Source organism: Hyperoodon ampullatus, assembly GCF_949752795.1.
Source record: "Hyperoodon ampullatus genome assembly, chromosome: 6".
Classification (NCBI taxonomy): Eukaryota; Metazoa; Chordata; class Mammalia; order Artiodactyla; family Ziphiidae; genus Hyperoodon; species Hyperoodon ampullatus.
In genome coordinates, this window is record NC_136919.1 from 40604767 (window position 1) to 40624141 (window position 19375).

General features: G+C 46.8%; 1 protein-coding gene across 1 annotated transcript in view; it reads right to left on the reverse strand.

The window, feature by feature from the left end:
* AOPEP (aminopeptidase O (putative)) overlaps positions 1-19375 on the reverse strand; it is a gene marked incomplete at its 5' end in the record, with an annotated part of 325752 nt that overhangs the window by 141641 nt on the left and 164736 nt on the right. The window contains 2 exon segments of the mRNA XM_079705801.1: positions 9039-9145; positions 13849-14038. Of these exon segments, the coding sequence (XP_079561927.1) occupies positions 9039-9145; positions 13849-14038 (297 nt within the window).

Genomic DNA, 19375 nt, shown 5'->3' on the forward strand with positions numbered 1-19375 from the left:
GAGACAGAAACCAGAATGAACCAGGAGGGAGAGTGAGGCTGCCTGTGGGGGCTGTGTCCTTGTGCCTCTGTCACTTGTTGGGCAAACTTTTATCAGGTACCAGAGGGTCTAGATGACAGTATCTAACATGTGCTGAGTATTTACTATAGGTTGAACCACAGGAAATTGCCGATAATCAGTTATTTTAGATCCATCAGCATGGCAATTTCCTGTGATTCAACCTAACACATGTGTTCTAAATGATTTGCACGTACTCATGGCATTTATTCCTCACACTCACCTATAAAGTGGAAACGGTTGTGTTATTATTCCCATTCCACTCTACAGCGAGGAGTCTAAAGCTCAGTGTGGTCGTGTAACTCTCAAAGTCACATAGCAAGTAGTGGAGTCAGCACTGAACTCAAATCCCGGCAGTTTGTCTTCCAGGCTTGCTTAACCCTGTACTACTTTTCCTGCGTTGAGAACTGAACACTGACAAGCCCTGGAGAGAGTTCAGCTCTGCATCCTCAGTTGATGTTTCTCTAAAATGAGGCAGAATAGACCAGGTCTTGGCCAAGAAGGCACTGGGACTGTTGCCCTTCACTCTGTTCAAAGTCGTAACGAACTTCACAAAGCTCACATATTCAACCAGTTCCTTTATTGGGTCGATACTTATCTGCGATCAGGGATAGCCTTACATCATATTATTAGAAGACTTCTTGAAGCTGTATTGACGTTTCAATCAGTTTTGAATAACTCCAAAGCGACTCATTCAAAGCCTTATTAGGCCATCCAAGAAGAGGATTCCAAGTTCTTCTCATCTCAGGTCTGGGTTCCTGAAACAGCCATCTAATTCTATCTGGCCTCTCCACTTTGTCTATCTGATCATGTGTTATCCCAAAGGCTGGGTAATCTTCCCAGAACTCCGTTTGCATTACATCATTCTTGGAACTGAAAATAGCTCCCCACTGCCTGGATGGTCACATGCAAACTCTTGAATTTGGCATCTAAGGGACTCCATTACTTAGCTTGGTCCATCTTCAGTCTCATAGGTTCTTAATGGCTCTCCTCTTCAGTAAACCCATTCTCACTTAATGGACATTTCCACAGTCAATTCACTGTTTATGCCTGCCAGGCTTTGCTCATTGAGTTCCCCTCCCTTCACTGCTTTACCAGCCTCGGTGAAATTCTTTTTCACCATCCCAGCTCAAGCCTCACATCTTCCCAATGGCCCTTTCTAACTAAGCTTACCAATATTCAACTCTCAGCTCTTTGAATTCTGAGGGTGCAGCCTAGAATTTGTCTATCTATTGTCTTGTGACCAATATTTCAACTCTCTGAATAATATACAAAGAAACTCAGGGACAGCTTCCCACTATCTATCTACCTTACGTTTGGTACTGTAGATCAGCTCGGTGCTTTGTGGCCGCCTGGAGGGGTGGGATAGGGAGGGTGGGAGGGAGGGAGACGCAAGAGGGAAGGGATGTGGGAACAGATGTATATGTATGACTGATTCACTTTGTTATAAAGCAGAAACTATAAAAAAATAATAATAATAATAAAGAAACTTAGGGACGGAGATCATGTTGTCTACAGCATTCACTTCTTCAATATTTATCAAGCACCCACTCAGTGCCAAGCACTGTGGTATACAGAAGCAAAGAAGACATAGTCCCTAGGTTCAAAAGGTTGATGGGTCAGAAGAGAGATGTATCAAGCTGGGCAATGTGAAAATGCTGTTTTTATAGGTTTAAAATAGTCAAATATTGGCAATTTAACATGGCTCATTCTAAATATAATCATAAAATAATGTAGTAAGGTCATGGGTGGAGATACAAGCAGAGCATTTAGTGGGTAGAGAGGAGGGTCACCAGCTTATCCTGTCAGGGTAGGGCCTGAGACTTCTGGAAGGCAGTGATACCTGTGCTGAGTCAGAATGATCTGGAGTCATGCAACAAAGGAAGGATATTCTAAATAGAGACAATATGAAAAAAAGGCAAGGAGATAAGAAAGAACAGGCAGACAGTAGATGTTATGGGCTGAATTACATCTCTCCAAAATTTTTATGTTGAAGCCCTAACCCCCAGTACCTCAGGATGTGACTGCATTTGGAGATAAGGCCTTTAGGAAGGAGTTAAGCTAAAATGAAGCCATTAGGTTGGACCTTTATCCAATCTGGTTGGTGTCTTTATAAGGAGAGATTAGGACATACAAAGAGACAGCAGGAGTGCAGACACACAGAGAAAAGACCAAGTGAGGACCCAAAGAGAAGGCAGCCATCTGCAAGCCAAGGAGAAACACCTCAGAAGAAATCAAACCTGCTGATACCTTGATCTTGGACTTCTAGCCTCTATAACTGCAAGAAAATTAATTTCTGCTGTTTAAGCCACATACCAGTCTGTAGAATTTTGTTATGGCAGCCCTGGCAAACTAATACAGTAGGGTTCTATGAACTATTTCGGGTGGCTAGAGAGTGAAGCAAAGAATGGTAAGAGAAGAGACCAGAAAAATGGGAGTGATGGTGTGCCGGGCTTTGCCTGCTGTGGAAGTTTTTCCTGGAGACAAGGGGAAACTTTTGAAGAGTTTTAAGCAAGGAGGTGGCGGAACCATAATGGGTTTTAAATAGAGCTCCTCAGTGGCAGTGAGGAAGATGGATTTGATGGGGCAAGACTACGGGTAGAAAAAACAAGTCAGAGGATATTAGATTGGTGCAAGCAAGCCATTAAGCTCTAAACAGAGAAAGACAGTGGTATTAGGGGTGGAGAAGGGTCGAATTGAGAAAGACTTATGAGGTAAGTTCATAGTGAAGGCTTAAACCCTCCCAGGGAGAGGGAGGAATTGGACAAGTTTCCCAGGTTTCTACCTTGGATGAGTGTGTGAACTTGTGCTACCAGGGATGAGTTCAGTGCTATTGGAGGTGAGCAGATGGGAGTGGAAGAGGGGATTACCACTGTGAGATGTAGGGCAACCAGGAAGAGATGATGTCAAATGGACAGCTCAGCACTCACATCTGATCTTTAAGAGACAGCTAGTCTGGCCTGGAGACTTGGGAGCCTCCAGCACAGACAGGAGTTGTGGCCAGCAGTGCCCATGCCCCACTCATATCCCGTGGGACACATTTATCATTTGTGTGCACGTCAGCTCTTGGCATGTTCCCTGTGACTCTTTTTTGGATGTGACCCTCAGGTTGCCTGAGCCTGTTTTGCCTATGAACACAAGAACCAGAAGCACCTGGAATGTACTCTCTAAGCAGTGATGACAGGTGCAGAGATATTTACACTCTGGGCCCCTTGCCCCTGATGAGGACCACTCTGAAGCTGACCCACATGGCTTCCAGAGCAATCCTGTGTAACCTGACTTGGTAACATGGCACCCCGGCCTGGCCCTCCATTCTCCCTTCCATGTTCCCCTCCTGGGAATTCTTCCTAACAAATCTCTTTCACACGAATTTCATCTGCTTTTGGGTCACCCCACCTAAGAGAGGGTGTTTAGATGAGACCACTCCAGGCGGATGAGCAGCCAAGAGGGGGGCCCCCTGGGGAAGACCAACTCTGAGGAATGGAAGATGAAGAGAAGACCGTGAAGGAGATAGAGGAGGGAAGGCAGAGGGGGCCAAAGAAAACCAGAAGAGGGGGAGCCATGAAAGTCAAGTGATAGAAATTTCCAGAAGGGAAGAGTTATTAACAGTACAAAAGGAAGCAGAGGAACCCAATAAGGTAAGAACTGAAATATGTTTACAGAATCCGATGATCATAAGGGCACATTGCCCTGAGGAAAAAGTTTCCCTAGACTTGTGACCCCAGCTCATGTCCAAAGTCATGAGAGCTTCATTCTCCCTTGGTGTACAGATCCTCCTTCCCTTCTCCCTCGTGGGCAGAGGGTTCCAAAACTCACTTACATATGTAGCTCTATGATCTGCATCAAGGTACATTCAATTCTAGTTCTGTTTCTGGAACCAGAAAATTGTCTTTAGCTGTACTGAGACTGACAAGTTGGCACTCTGGCATCTGAGAGGTCAGGGTAGACGTGGATGCTGATGTACTTACAGAATCAAAGGGAGAATAGGCTGGTGGCCTCCGTTTTCCCTGTGGGACAGGAGGCAAGAGAAGGAAGAGAGCATGGGGAAGGTCTGGAATAAATACCATAGGCAAGGAGAAGGGAGCTGCCCAAGGAGGAGTGAAGGGATTTATTTATGCCTGCAGGGCCAGTGGAGACTGAAGAAGAATTCTTGGGAGTGTTCAGGCCCAGCAGTGAAGCTCTGGGCTGGAGCTTTTCCATGAGGCAGGCTTGTGCGGCTGAGAATGGACACGTTCCCACATGTGGGTGGGAAAGATTGCTATGTTCTTCAAGGACTAGAAATAAAAATTTTGAAAAAAACTTTAAAGGTGAAAACTTCATGAATACTAGAGAAGGTTTACATATAGGCTTTTAATGGAAAAAAGTCTCACTGGTTAAATGGAATACACAGTGCTTAGGCATCATGCAAACTCACAGAACTTGTGGCATGCACATTTCATTTTGGCTGTAGATAGAGTTACATACTTGGGGGGTTTTCCCTATTATTATTATGGGATGTCTTTGGAGCCAGGGGGGTGAGGGATTCATGAGGAAGATGGGAAAAGAGTCTGCATGTCTCTAGAATTGTATCAACTGTGGAGGCAGCAGCTAGAAAGAGCCACGTCAGGCTCCGGGCTTGTCAGCGCCTACTCAGCGTGATATATTTTAACGTTTTTCTCAGCACGAGCTTGACTTTAACAATGAATCCAGAAAAAGGGGGAAGTGATAATAAATCACAAACTATAAAAACCAACAGAGATTTCTTCTGACCCCGCCACCGTAGCTCTTCCATCCCGCCGGCCTGTCATGATACACTAACTGAAAGCACTTAGAGGGAAGATGCTGATGCAGCTATACCCTAGAGACCAAAGGCACGGGAGCCTTTCAGAAGCCCCCTGGCATCTTCCTTGTCAAGAGTCATGGCTGCTGCACTGGACAAGAGTGGGGGGATTGGGGGGAACGAATACGAGAGAGCGGAGTGGTGGCAGCCAGGCAGGGCAGAGTAGAACAGCAGTAACATCAGGCTTTGAATGGCAAACGGTCTGCCCAGCCCTGGTGGAGGGAGAGGTGAGGGAAAGTCTGGAGAGAGCCACTGGGGTCTCATCTACGGGAAAGGCATTTTAATAATTAACAAATGGGAAAAGGCATGGAGCCAGTAATGTGACCCTAGCATTTTGAAACTATGCCTCGGGAGCCTGCAGCCACATTACAGGCTCCCCAGCCAGGGAAGGCTGAGAAACTTCGGAAAACACAAGGAACTGTTTTAACCAAATGAAACTTACAACCAGGTCAATTTAAGACACATTTGATGAGAGCCATGATTCAACACTGGATATATGGGAGGCACAAATGGAAAACAGTTCTTATAAATTACTGAAATTAGCAAGTCAGAGACAAACATAATTTTAATTTTTCTCTTCTCACTTTATCAATACCCCTCCAATGGCTATCATCAACACAATATTGAGTTTTCCTGTTTCCCTATATTGACTGTAATAATCAGACACACACTCTCATGTGTAAAAAGACAAAGATACTTTGCCCAAGGATACTTTTTTCAACCCGACCTTCATGTCCTTCCAACAGTTCAAGATACCTGGAGTATTTTTTTTTTAATGCAACTAAATGCTATATCAAGTTCTTTGGAGGCAGGGAGGTGGTGTAAGGAAAAGAGGATTGTTTCAATCCCCACTCTGCTCTTTACTGGCTGTAGATGTTGGACACCTTAACTGGTCTTTCGAAGCCATGAGTCATCTAAGTGAAGATGTTAAACAGCCAGCAGGAGAGGTGGGGGAGGACCAGCAGTGAGGGAGAAGGAGATCAAGGGGAGTGTGACACAGAAGCCAAGAGAAGAAAGTGGGTTTAGAAAGAGGGAGTGGTCAACCATGTTGCAAGTTGCTGCAAAGTTGGGTAGGAGAAGTTTCCATTGTCTCTGGCAACATGAAACCAACACTTCTAAATTATTCTTGGTCCATCATTTGAAGACCATGGGGTATCTTAAAAGCAAGAAAGAAAAAAGATAGTATCTTTGACTACTGTATTGTTAAGAGACTTCTTTCCCAAGGTCTTATTTGTGTACTAAAACAAAAATCTGAGAACAAATTTTTACAACTCTGGTTCTTCCTTTCGCTGTCAGTCATTTCTAGGTTCTCTGAGCCCATTTAAGGGAGAATTCTAAGGGATGGGAATAAACTAAACCTAGACTATATAATTTGGGGCAGGTTCAGAAACATTTCCTCTTCATTGTAAGTGCATCTGATAACAATATTTTCCATACTGATGTGCAACAAATCTTTCAAATGCACTCATTTCACGGTTAGCCTAAATTTAGGCAAACACAATTTCTGAATACTAAGAAAAAGAAAAACAAATGCCATAATAAGCCTTTTAGCACAAGGCTCTAAAAATAGCGTATTCCTTCTCCCAGCTCCACACACAAAGGAAAAGCTCTTGGACATCAGAAGCTCCACGAACCCCAGAGACAAGGCTCTCCACACATGTGCACTGACTTCCCAGGGTCCATCTGACTGCTTATAAGTTGGGAACACATTTCACCAACTGTTGTTAATTATAGTGTCCTTACCTGAACCGACGGTCTATGGTCATACAGAACTGGGGGCATCAAAGGGACTTAGAGACTTGGAGAGTGGGGAAACTGAGTCCTGAGAGCTGGCAGGATTGGCCCAGTTATACAGCTCACACATAAGCTTGTTCCTGCATCAGCCACCTTAAAACAAACCTCCCTGACCCTTATTTCCCTCCGCTTCCAGCACAACTTCTCTCACGAAGTCCACACTCAATGTCTCTGCTTCCAGACCTCCCATTCACTCCTCTACCCACTTCAGTCGGGCTCCCTTTTCCACAGCTCATGAATAAATGTATGCATGTCAAGGTCACCAACACCTTTCATGCGGTCCAACCAAAGGTCACTTCTCTCCCTCCCTTTTACACACCACTCAGCAGCATCCAGCATTTCCTTTCCCGACTTCTATAACTCCCGGCATCGGGGTTTTCTCTGCACTGATTTCCCCAGCTCCTCCACGGGCCCCTCATCTTCCTCTCAACCTCTTCTCTCACTTTCCTCTTTAGCTGGTCATTTCAACGTGCTCAGAATTTTAAGTATCCATAGGCTGAATGTTCCAATCTCTCCAATGAGCTCCTGACTTGTAAACCTCACTGAGTTTTCAATATTGAATATCTATTTGGCATGTCAAACTTGACACGTGCAAAACTGGAATCTTTATTCTTCCCTCCAAAGCCTGCCCCTCCCAAAGTCTTTACCGTCTCCCCAAATGGCATCACCACCTGTCTACTCAGCTGCGCAGGTCAAAAGCCTTGAAGTCATTCTGGACACTTTCAATTTCCTTTTCTCCACATTCAATAGACCAAAGATCTGCCAAAACATGTCTTAAATATCTGCTTCTTGTGTCTGCCCTGCCACAACCAGGACCTCTAACGTGGACTACTACAACGTTCTAACCCTTCTCCTGGCTTTGTGTCTGCTGCCTGCAGTCCGTGCCACACAGCGGCCAGAGCAGCACTGTAAAAGCACAAGACAGATAAGGATCCTTCCGTGCTGAAGGCCCTGGGGCAGCTTCCATGGCACTCAGGGTAAGGCTGGGTGATCTAGCTCCTGCCGGCCTCTCCCCGCCCTTCTAACCACACTGCCTTCCTTTCTGCCCCTCGAGCACCAGCATGGCAAACCCTTTCCCGCCTCAGGCCTTGGTGCTCTTCAGAGGGGCATTCCCCAGCCTCTTGACTGTAAATCTCCGCGTTCCCTTCACAGAACTTCTCACCACCTGTAACTAGCTGTGCCCACAAGAGAGTCCCCGCTACGTGAAAGTCCCATGAGAGCAGGGACCCTGTCCACGTTGGCGGTGGGTGTAGCCATCCCACTGGCTGAGTGAACGGATGCTTGCACAGTGGCGCTGGGTGGGGAAGACAGGGCTCCCGGCTCCGGCTTTCCTAAACAATGGATGAGTCAGCAGACGCCAGCGGTTAGCGTGCGAGAGAGGACTTCTCCGTGGGAAGAGCGGCCACACCCTGTGCTGCCGTGCTGCACAAAGGACTGGCGAGCCTTGCTGGGGTCAGGCTGGGCTCGGCATTCCCCTCAGACTTTGGCCTCAGTGGGCAGTCCTGCGGAGAGGGGTGTTTATTTAAAAACAAACAACAACAGGACAGGTCCAGGCAGGCTTCTACCCAGGCGGCAGACTGGCCTTCAGAGCTGCCATCTAAAATGAGGGGTGATTCCCGGATGGCTGCCTTCCCACCTGTTTGATGGCAGATTCCAAAGGCTTGGCTCCAGTCAAGAGGGGACAGGCTGAAAGCTTCTGTTGCCATAGCAATCACAGTGCTCCTGGGGCCGAGGCTCAGGGTTTCAGATAAACAACTATTTACAGAAGTGGAGAAAAAACAAGCAAACAGAGAGGGACAAAAAAAATGGGAAAATGGCAAGAAGCAATCCTACCAGTGCTGCAAGAAACGCTCTGAAAATACAACACAGGAGCTGAGAGTAGAATCCTCCCACCAGCACAGGAGTGGCCTCCTGCCGGGACACATCCGGAACAAAAGACCCCATTGACACAAACATCTGTTACTACTAAACACTTAGGAATCAATATTTTCTTAAAGGTTTTTTTTTTCCTTTTGGCTTTAAAGAGTTACTGTCTGCCAGGCTACCAGACCCTAACCTTCTCCAAGTCCACAGCCACCACATAAAGTAACTATTAGAACTTCAAATGAAGAATTTGGTCCCGGAAATGGCCTTGTGCTAGTTTTTTCCTGAACAGAGACACCAGGAAAATGTCAGAAGGCAAATCCAAACCCACACCCTGAAAGACTTAAAACATAACAATCACATCCCTGGGAAGATGAGTAATCTAGCCCAATTTAATTTAAAAAGGAAACACAGCAGATTTAAGAGATGGCCTGGACGTGCCTTGCAGGAAAGGAGGAGCGTGATGGGGTGGACCGGAAGGTAACGGGATCACGTAGTGCTTTACCTCAACACCTGCATGTCCTCCGGGGAGTCCCGCACCTCGTCCTGGAGGCGACGCCAGCGCAGGCAAGCCCTCAGCTCCCGCTGCTCCTGGGCCTCGTCGGGGGCCAGCTGCTTGGAGCACAGACACACAAACACAAACGCTCAGGACACAGTCACTGACGTCCTCCCGCGGAGTCGGAGCCACCGCTGGAGCAGCTGGCTTTGTTACAGGGGGGATGGCACAGACGGTCCCCGCCGCACCTTGCGCTCCATCAGAAAGGGCCTCTTAGGTCCTCAAACAAAGAACCAGCCCTCACTCCTGCGCTGCCTGTTTGGGAGGTGCCCCCTGGCCCCGGAACCTCCCCCTGCCCCCTCACCTCCATCCCTGGCCTGGAAAGAGCAGACCTCCCTGGGGAGCCATTTCCACTCTGATCCCATCCAGCCTTTTCCTGCTTTGTCTTCTTGCACAGGGTGGGAAAGGTCCCCTCCATTTACCTCCTACTTTTCCCAGCCCTCAGTTTTGTTAAGAGCTGTTTACAGTGCAGCCAGCTAATGCAACCCAGATGATTCTGTTTGCATATAACCAGAAGGAGTGCACTGCCTGGACTCACTCTTGGGGAGGGGGGAGGCCGTCGCACCCTGCCCTACTGGTCAGAATTGGCTGCTGTCACTCGATGTGCTCACAAGGCCCCATGGCGGTAACCCCACAAGGGAGGGCAGCAGAGCATCCACTGGGGAGGGAACTGTCAGTGTCTACAGGCATTTCTGGGAATTAAAGGTCCCTAATGGTTCCCTCAACAGATATTTACTGATTCTCTGCTAGGCCCTGAGGACATAATGGACACAGCTCTGAACGTGAGGAGTCCAGGGAGACAGATAAGCACAGTCACCATCAGAATTCAGTGATGGCAGGGGTTAAGGAAGAACCCAGATGCCACCTGGCCAACCAGGGTGGTCAGAAGGCTTTCCTGAGGAGGTGTTCCCCAGGGAAAGCAGGAGCCAGCCAGGGGAGGAGGAATTTCAGGAAGATGGAAAGCATGTACAAAGCGCGTGGGGCCTGGAAAGAGTGTGAAATGTTTTAAAAATGGTGAGGGTTAGGGTCAGGCAGGGAGCAGGCTGCCAGCCAGGGAGGGACAGAGGTGCCAAGTAGCTAGCAGAGGCCAGGTGATCAAGACACTGTGTGTGTCCTGCTGTCGTGGACTGAGTTGTGTCGTCCCCTTCCCCAACAAAAATCGTATGTTGAAGCCCTAATCACCACTGTGACTGTATTTGGAAACAGGGCCTTTAAGGAGGTAATTAAGGTTAAATGAGTTCAAAAGGATGGGGCCCTAATCTAATAGGGTTGGTGTCTTTATAGGAAGAGGAAGAGACACTAAAACTCTCTCTCCATGTGTGCACTGAGGAAAGGCCATGTGAGGACACAGTGAGAAGACGGCCCTTCCCAAGCCAGGGAAGAGAGGCCTCACCAGAAACCAAGCCTGTCAGCACCTTGGTCTTGGACTTCCAACCTCCCAAACTGTGAGAAAAACAAGTGTCTGTTGTTTAAGTCTCCTGGTCTGTGGTACTTTGTTATGGCAGACCGAGCTGACTACGACAGCTGTGAAGGAGTTTAGACTTTCTCCAAGTTGATGACAAGTTATACGATTCAACTTGCCAGTAACTCAATTCACCTCTCCCTACAGAATGCCACTCTGAGAGGAATGTGGGTTTCTATCTCCTCGTTCAAAGATTTCTCACTCCCCTTTGCTGTACTTGCTAATGCTCGGTGCTGCACAGTGCAGTCTCCTGAGCAGCAAAGCAACACTGCACCCTCACGCCCTGTTCAGTGATGAAATGACCTGCTGACTGGGAGTCCCGTGAGGCAGCCCACCCTTTCCTGCCACAAGGAGCACTCCTCTCCTGCTTGGAAGGCTTGCTGTGAATACTTGTCAGGGATCACCAGCAGCTCAGTCTAACTCAACCTTCAAGGAAGGGGCCAGAGCAATGGATGTACTCTGGAAATGTTTCCAAACTTTGTGCTGGTTCTAGAATGGCCACTTCGCTTCAGAGGTGTCCATGTTTTCACATATTGAAGACTTACTGCATGTACCTTAAAGGATGATGAGGTGGATTGCCCCCTACTCCAGGTTAAGGGAAAAGGAGGGATAGGGAAACTTCAACTCCTACTTTCCCTTTGAGGCCCACAAGAAATCACCTCCTCCAAGAAGGCTTTCTGGATTTTCTCATACCCAGCCTCTTCCACCTGTGAACTCCCACAATATTTGGTGTTTACCTCTCTTTTCTAACTTATTTTCTTCTTCCTTCTACTGTGTGCTTTCCTTATCTTCAAAATTAGACTCTGACCTCTTTCAGAGCAGCGTTGTAGTCTTATCCTTTTATCCCTACAGATCTAGCACAGAATGGACACATGGAAGTTGTGCAGCTGTGAGATGCAGCCAGGCCAGCGTCGTGCCTTTTTTGGTAGAGACAGATGTAAGGTAGGGCAGCTGGAGGGAGGACACAAGCAAAGAGATTCCAGGAGGTACAGGCAAGGGGAAGGATAAAGGGGGAGCGCTCTTTGGGGATTCAGGAGATAAAGGACAGAGAGATGATCATCAGATGCCTGACATACACTCACGATTATGAAGAATAGCATAAATCTGATTGTCTCAGGATGGAAGTACCTCAGGCAAGTGATGGTGAAAGAGGCACATTTACACTAAACCTGTTTAATCCTGGCTGAATGCCTACTATGTGCAAGGTGGTGGCAAAATCAAAGAGGAAGAGAACAAGAAAGGAGAACTGGTATTTCTTGAACACCCTCCACGTGTCAGGCACTGTGTTAAGCTCATTCACACACTATCCCCTTCACTCTGCAAGGTTAAGCATTCCTATACCCATTTTATAAATGAGGAAACTGAGGCTCAGGGAGGCTACATAACCCACTGTAAACAGCAAAGCTGCGATTCCAAGTCCGGTCCGACTCCAAACCCAGCCCCTTTGCTCGAGAATCTTCCAGGTGGCCTCTCTCCACAGGATTCTGTGTGGAGGGGGACACAGCTATGCACGCTGCTAGCTCTACAGCCAAGGTGTGAAAGGGGGAGGATGAGTATGACACAGTGCCACTTTGAAAGAGGTCACAGTCTAGTCGTGACGATAGAAAGAAGAAGAAAAAAGTGAGAAAAAACAGGTGAGTAAGTACAGATACAGTGGAAATCCAAAGTTTCTAGAAGAGTATTATTGAACTGTGAGTGAGATGAACGGTCTGGGCTATCAAGGGAAGGTGACCTTGAGCTGCTAGTGAAAGACAAATAGGATTTCAACAGGCAGAAGGAACTTGAACAAAATCATGCAGATATGCACAAACTTGGGAATTTCAGAAAAAGTCAAGTAGTTCAGTGTGTAGAGATGGTAGGGAACAGAAGTAGCCAAATATTAGAAATTAGAAAATAAGCAGGAAGCCAGTTAGCTGCCATATCTTCCTTATTGCTGGTGGCTAATTCTTTAAAGTTGAGGTTGTAAAGAACAATAAAAAATAAAGCCCACAGATCCATAGAACAGACTGCTGGTTGCCAGAGACAGTGGTCAGAAAGTGGGAGAAGTGGGTGAAGGGGTCAAAACGTACAATCTTCCAGTTTTAAAATAAACAAGTCTTGGGGATGTAATATACAGAAAGGTGACTATAGTTAATAACACAGTATTGCATTTTTGAAAGTGCTGAGAGTAGATCTTAAAGTTTTCATCACAAGAAAAAAATTGTAACTATGTAAGGTGACTAATGTTAACTAGACTTGTGGTTATAATTTCACAATGCATACAAACATAGAATTATTATGTTGTACACCCAAAACTAGTGTAAAGTTATATGTCAATTTTACCTAAATTTAAAATTTTTTTAAAATAAAAATAAAGTTAAAAAAAAAAAGTTGAGGTTGTAAACTGGGAGTGTGTTGACTAGGTCTGGCCTCGGTGTATGTTTGGTTTGCTTTTTTTTTTTTTTTTTTTTTGCCGTACGCGGGCCTCTCACTGTTGTGGCCTCTCCCGTTGCGAAGCACAGGCTCCGGACGCGCAGGCTCAGTGGCCATGGCTCACGGGCCCAGCCGCTCTGTGGCGTGTGGGATCTTCCCGGACCGGGGCACGAACCCGTGTCCCCTGCATCGGCAGGCGGACTCTCAACCACTGTGCGACCAGGGAAGCCCGGTTTGCATATTTTTTTAATTAGTAAATTTCACATAAAAATCCAGAGTCATAATTTCCTTTAAAAAACTAGAAGTCCAGGTTGTATTGAGCCCTCCTTTCAGCATGACAGCAATCGGTTAGAGCTGAGGAGAAGCTTCCGGTTTGCCACAGTCCTTACCATTCCCAAATCTATAACACCAACTGCTTCATTCTTTATTACTTGCCAGCAGACATCTGAGATCATGACTCTGGATTTAAAATTTCATCTCATTATTTAATAAAACAAAACACACCACAACCATACCACAAAGGAGTGCTTGAGTATGCACAGCACCACCTTTTCTTCAAGTCTTTGCTCAGATGTCCCCTTATCAGAGAGCTTCTCTGATAAGCACCTTCTAAAACAGCACTAAACCCACCTCTCTCTATCCGGCTTCATTTTCTTGACAGTACTCATCACTACATGTTAAAGATGTAGTCGTTTATCTGTTCTCTCTCTCATCGCTAGACCCTGAACCCCGTGGGGAGCAAGGACTCTCCTCCCATTTACAAAGCAAATAGAACAAGTGCCTAAGTGCATAATGAGCACTCAATACCTATCTGTTGAATGAAAGGAAGACTGTGAGTTGAACTTGACTCTGGGTAGTGAAATGCTTAGCGCACTTGAAACCCACCTGCTGCGCCTTGGCCCAGAATACATCTTCCAAGTGAGTGGCGAACCCTTCACTGAGCCACTCTTCCGTCCAGTCTCGGGCCCCGATAGCCAGGCCAAACCAGGCGTGAGCAATTTCATGGCAGAGACGGGTCCCACAGAGCTGGCTCATTCCAGTCAAGGTGCTCTGAGAGAGGAAGACGAGGTGTGGGCTGTGGATCATGGGGGAGAAAACACACAGAGTCTTATCAGGGCCTGTCCTCATGGCCGCCCCCAGGGCTGGCTTTCTCAGCCCTGCCAGCCTGTTATTATCGTGTGCATGCTAGAGCACGACCAATAGGCTCGCAGCTTAGGTGCTTTTAGAAATAAATAAAGTGGCAGTTTAAGTTCCTGGCAGAGGTTCAGGTTGCCTTTTCTGCCAAGCAGTCGTCTCCGTCATCAAGCAGCTATTACCTGTAATAAGCAACCTGCACCGAGGTTTTACAAAGAAATTACAAGGCCATGGAAGCACTTACCCTGAAATCTGGACTGTAAAAGAAGAGCAGGTGTGAGAATGTGAAGCCCATGCTGTCGAGACAGTGATCAAAGAAGACCCTTCAGCCAAAAAATCCAAGCAGCTTACAAACAAAGTGAGAAGTCATGCAGAAGGACAGGAAAAGCCGAGAAGAATGGAACCAAACATTTTCTAGTTCAGACTGAGGGTGGTTACAGAGGCAACAAACTCCTAGGTGCCATGGGTGGGTGAGGTTTCAAGAGACTCTGATAAAGGCTGAGTCTCTGTGAGGCCGAGATTTTCAAAGGTATCTTCTATCTATAGATGCTTATACGTTCCCATGACATAAAACTAGGCGGAGAGAGAGAGAGAAGGGAATTAACTCACTCAGGTGTGCAAATGGTTCCAGGGCTGGCACCAGCCTGGGAGACTTATCTAATCTCATTTCCCACACCTTCTTTTAAAACCCCAAATACCATGATTAGAATTGTATTGATGAAATGGGAAGAAGGGAGGCTGAAGAGAGAAGAGGCAAAGGAAATACCTCCTGTGCTTCCACCTTCGGTATTTCTCATTTATCCAGGACTCGTTTACCGTCTTATGAATGAAGAATTTGCTCTTTAAAAAAAAGCAATCTCTCCTCCATTGATTGAACAAAAGCAGTCGTGAAACCTTCCAAATTAAGAAGTTGTACACACTGGTTCGTTCCTTTAAAAGCCATGCATTTGCCATCGTGTGGGCTCTGCACAAGCCAGGACGGCTTGCAGTTTTGTCCTCTGCCCCCACGGCTGCCAGTAGAGAAAACCCCACCTGCACTTGCCTTGCACAGCATCACCCGTTCAGCTCAGAGAGCTCAACTGAAAGCGCGGGAGTCACGTGTGCCAAAATAGACAGCTTTCATGTGAAATAATAACAGGGCAGGCGCGCAAATGAGAAGGTGTCAGCCAGGATCCCGGCAGAGTCCACCAGCAACGCCAGGAATTAAAAGTGTAGTTGGGGCATTTAGGATACAAAGGTGCGATGCAGTATGCAACAACAGAAGTTCAGAGCACTAACTCAGGAAAAAAAAAAAAGGAAGGAAGGAAGGCAGACAGGAAGGAAAGGGAAAAGGGTGAGAGGGAGGGAAGGAGGGAGGGAGGAAACAGAGGCCCAGGAGCTAAACTTCCTCTTCCTGAGAAAGTCACCCCATGGAGAAGACAAACTGCGAAACCTGGCATTTTCAAGTAAATAACCCTTTGCTCTGGCATGTGCAGCACTGCAAAGAAAAGCCACAGAAATGTACCAAGTAAATAACATTCCAGACATACTGCTGGCAGCACTTCACCCTTTTGGTTAAAGCAAAACAGAAGCAACTTCAGGCTTTGTAAACAAGCTCACAGACAGCCTGCGCTGGAAAGGTCTGCTGGCCAGAGACCCAGACGGTGCACACGCAGTTACAGAGACGGTACAGCTGAGCAGACCCTGCAGCCCAAGAAGCGTACACACACTGATGACTGTGGCATGGCAGCGAGACTGTTCACGAAGAAAAAGGCTGCCCTGTCCACAGCGACCTGCTTTGTCCCAGCGTGGAAGCCGAGCCAGGCCCTTTTATGCAAATATCAAAGTCTGCAAGAGCCTGAAGGAATGCACAAAAGCAGCTGTGTGTGGGGGGGATGGCATTTCATTTTCCTGTCCTGTAGTTTTTCCCCTTCCACAGTCTTTGTTGTCTCCACCAGACCTCCTTCCCCACCTGTCAGTACTTTGGAGATACCACTCTGGCCTTGGCTGGGCTCAGGACAGACCCTGGCATTGCTGGAATGGTGCCTAAATTCCCACTTCCCATCCTCAATACTTTCTTCCTAGCCAGGGAGAAATGTACTTCCTCCTGTCTTCTGAGAAAGACCAAAGCTTAAACTTCCTCCTAGATGGTAGGATGTGCGTTTCACTTGATATAAATGACCCTGTTATCAGTGGAAAACATGACCTTCTCCCTGAAAAGCAATTTTCCAGTTGAGAACCAGACCCCAAATCCTCCTGCAGTAGAGTTTGTCGTCTAAGGTGGGTTTTACCTGTGGATCATAGCTTCTATGAGGGAAACAGGTTCTTTCTTAAACTAAATTAAAAACACAGAGTAAGGTTTTGATAACCTTTCTCAAAGGTTGTTAACAAAATTCTGGCATAAAAGGACCAATAGAATTTTTTTTCAAGGAGAATTTCTTCCTCTCCTTTTGAACCTAAGTGTCACGATTTTTCATGTTAAGTAGAATTTTTAAACTGCTTTTTCCAACAATGAATGAAGAACGGTATAATGCTCTTAAACTCACTTCAAGGAATAATATTAAATATTCCTCTACCAGCAGATAATCTCCTTCATGCCCACCTTCAAAACAAAATGAATGTTTAGAATTTTCTACTCCTACCTTACACTTGATTTATAAGTTTTACCCCTGGGTTCGTCACACTTTCTGAGTTCTCAGAATCTTATTCATGGTCCTAATCAGCCAGCGGGGCACCAGCCTTCATTCTGACAGGCCCTATTTGAAAACAGGTTTTCTTTTTTCTTTTTCCTTTTTCCCCTGAAAGGGCCTGTGTCAACTGCCTCTACAAATGCCAAATTGTTGATTCATCATCGTTACAGAGGACGGAAGATAATCACTTCAATGACATCTTCATCCTAAAGAAGGTTTTTGGGTTTGGTTTTGGTTTTTTTCTTTAAATCACAGAGTTGATCATTTTTCCCAAATAAGAGATGGGTGGGAAAGTAATATTTTCAACTCTCAGAAAGTACAAGCCCTCTTGTTTGTATTCTCCATCATAAATTCTCTTTCACTGCAAGTGATCTAGGAGGCCAGCAGGGCAGAGCAGGGGGCTGGGCAGAGCGACAGCAGGACGCGTGTTCTCCTTCTTTCCCAGGAGACCACCAGCAGCGGGGCTGCCTCCCGACAAAGGCCACGTGGTACTGTCTGTCTGCTGCCTTGCCCCTCAAGATTAAAAATATCTGGTCTGAAAACAGTTTCTCAAGATTGTTCCTAAAAGCTACCTCCCCACCCAGATGAGAAGGCTGTGTCAGTTCATTTAAAACATGCTTCTAGCAGAGGAGGAAGGAGGGCCTTCATTACACGGGAGCTGCTCCAATCCTTCGGGAGAAATTCAATTTGGAGCGGAAATGGGGAATTTCATCAGATCTTAAGCAGGGGCTGGAGTGTGATTTATTTCTGCTTTGTCCAGGGAGACGTGACCAGCGTGGCCCACCTTGCTGCTCAGGGAGAGGTACAGCACTGGGGGCTCCAGCCCTGCAGGCTGCAGGGGGACCAAGAGGACAGGAAATTGCTTTTGGTTAAGGACAAGAAGAGCTCCAGGCCACCCCTCCACTATACTGGAGTAGACCCCAACTCCCCTCAGGGGGAGCAGATTCACTTTTTGTACAGATCCTTGGAGGTTTGTGCAGGAAACAGACATATATTCACCAAGTTTGAACTTCTTATGGGTTCAAAGTTTTTCACCATCTCAACAACATGTGGAGCCCAATAGCCCATTACAGAGAGGAAAGAAGAACAAACGAAGAGGGGAACTCGGGCTCCTGTACTTTCAGACTTAAACTGGAGAGTTCTAAGGGCCTCATAATCATGTGAAAGCAACTTTTACTTGCATGACTTAATTACTTGCAAATTTAATTTGGATAACTGAAAGGTAGGCGCATAGTAGTCTGGGGCAATCTGAAAGGGAGGACAAATCGTAGTTAGCTGTCCCTTAGACTCAGGACATGCTTTCTCTTCCTCGGTAAGGTGTGATGTGATTTGTGCCAGTACCTCACTCGGTGCATTTACAAACCAAATGCTCGGCTCGGGCCCCTTCATCTGTGCAATGAAATCCCTTAGCCCCGCTCCCCGATGCAGTCTAAGGTAGGGGATGTGTCTGTTGTCCCAAAGGCAAAGGGACGGCCCAGATGACCTGGACGGCCTCTGCTCCCCTCTGGCTCTGAGACTGCTCAGTGGAGACTAGTAACCTTCCCTTTGCTCCATCAGGCATCCCGCGCTGTGGCCACACGTTGTAGTCTTAAACGGGCACCTTAGGAGATATGGGGATATGGGCCTTTCAGTAGCCTGAGGGGGAAACCAGATCTAAAAACTGGAAGAAAACTTACTACGGCGGATCAACACAAGGATCTAGGTTTGAGAGAAAAAGCTAATGTTAGTTAGTGTATGTTTTCCTTTAAAAATTCTAAATAGTGGGACTTCCCTGGTGGTCCAGTGGTTAGGACTCCGCGCTTCCACTGCAGGCGGCCCAGGTTGGATCCGTGGTCAGGCAACTAAGATCCCGCAGGCCATGCAGCGTGGCCAAAAAATTAAAAAATAAAAATTCTAAATAGCAAAGAGGCAGTAAAACATCTACTCACTTATCTAAATGAATTTTGCCTAAGGCTGCCAACATGGCTATAGCAGAGAGTGACTGAGGGGAAGCCCCAGGGCCAGAGACTTCTACCAGAAACATATACTCCTTCGAAAGACTCAAATGCTTGAGTATTTGCTATGTGCTAGGCACTATATTTTACATACATCATCTCAGGAGATAGATTTTATTATCAGCCCCATTTTACAGATGATGAAAGTGAAGCACAGAGAGGTAAAATGACTAGCTCAAGGTCACACCGCTGGTAAGTAATGGAGATGGTATTTCCATTCACACAATCTTGACCCTGAAGTCCTACTCTGACCCACTCTGCCCAGGGTCACTGGGTTTAGACCTGTGGCTTCAGGGCTCCCATTCCTCTGTGCCAGCTCAAGCTGGTGGTACAATGCTCACTATTCTCCCTGGTGCTCCATCTTCAGAGTCCACCCAAGGGGAGCGACCAGCCACACCCCAGGATCCAGCTAGAACTGACCGGAGGTTATCAGATCTTGTGATCAGCAAAGCTTCGGCCACTTTCTGGTAAGAAGGAAGGTAGGGAAGGAAGGGAGAGGGGAAAAGAGAGGGGAGCATCACTACTCCTCTGGTGAAGCCCCCCCAAGAGCCTAAGTTCCTGAATGCAATACCATTCTTCCTAACCCTGTCCTATGCCAGGTCCCTTGTGGGCCAC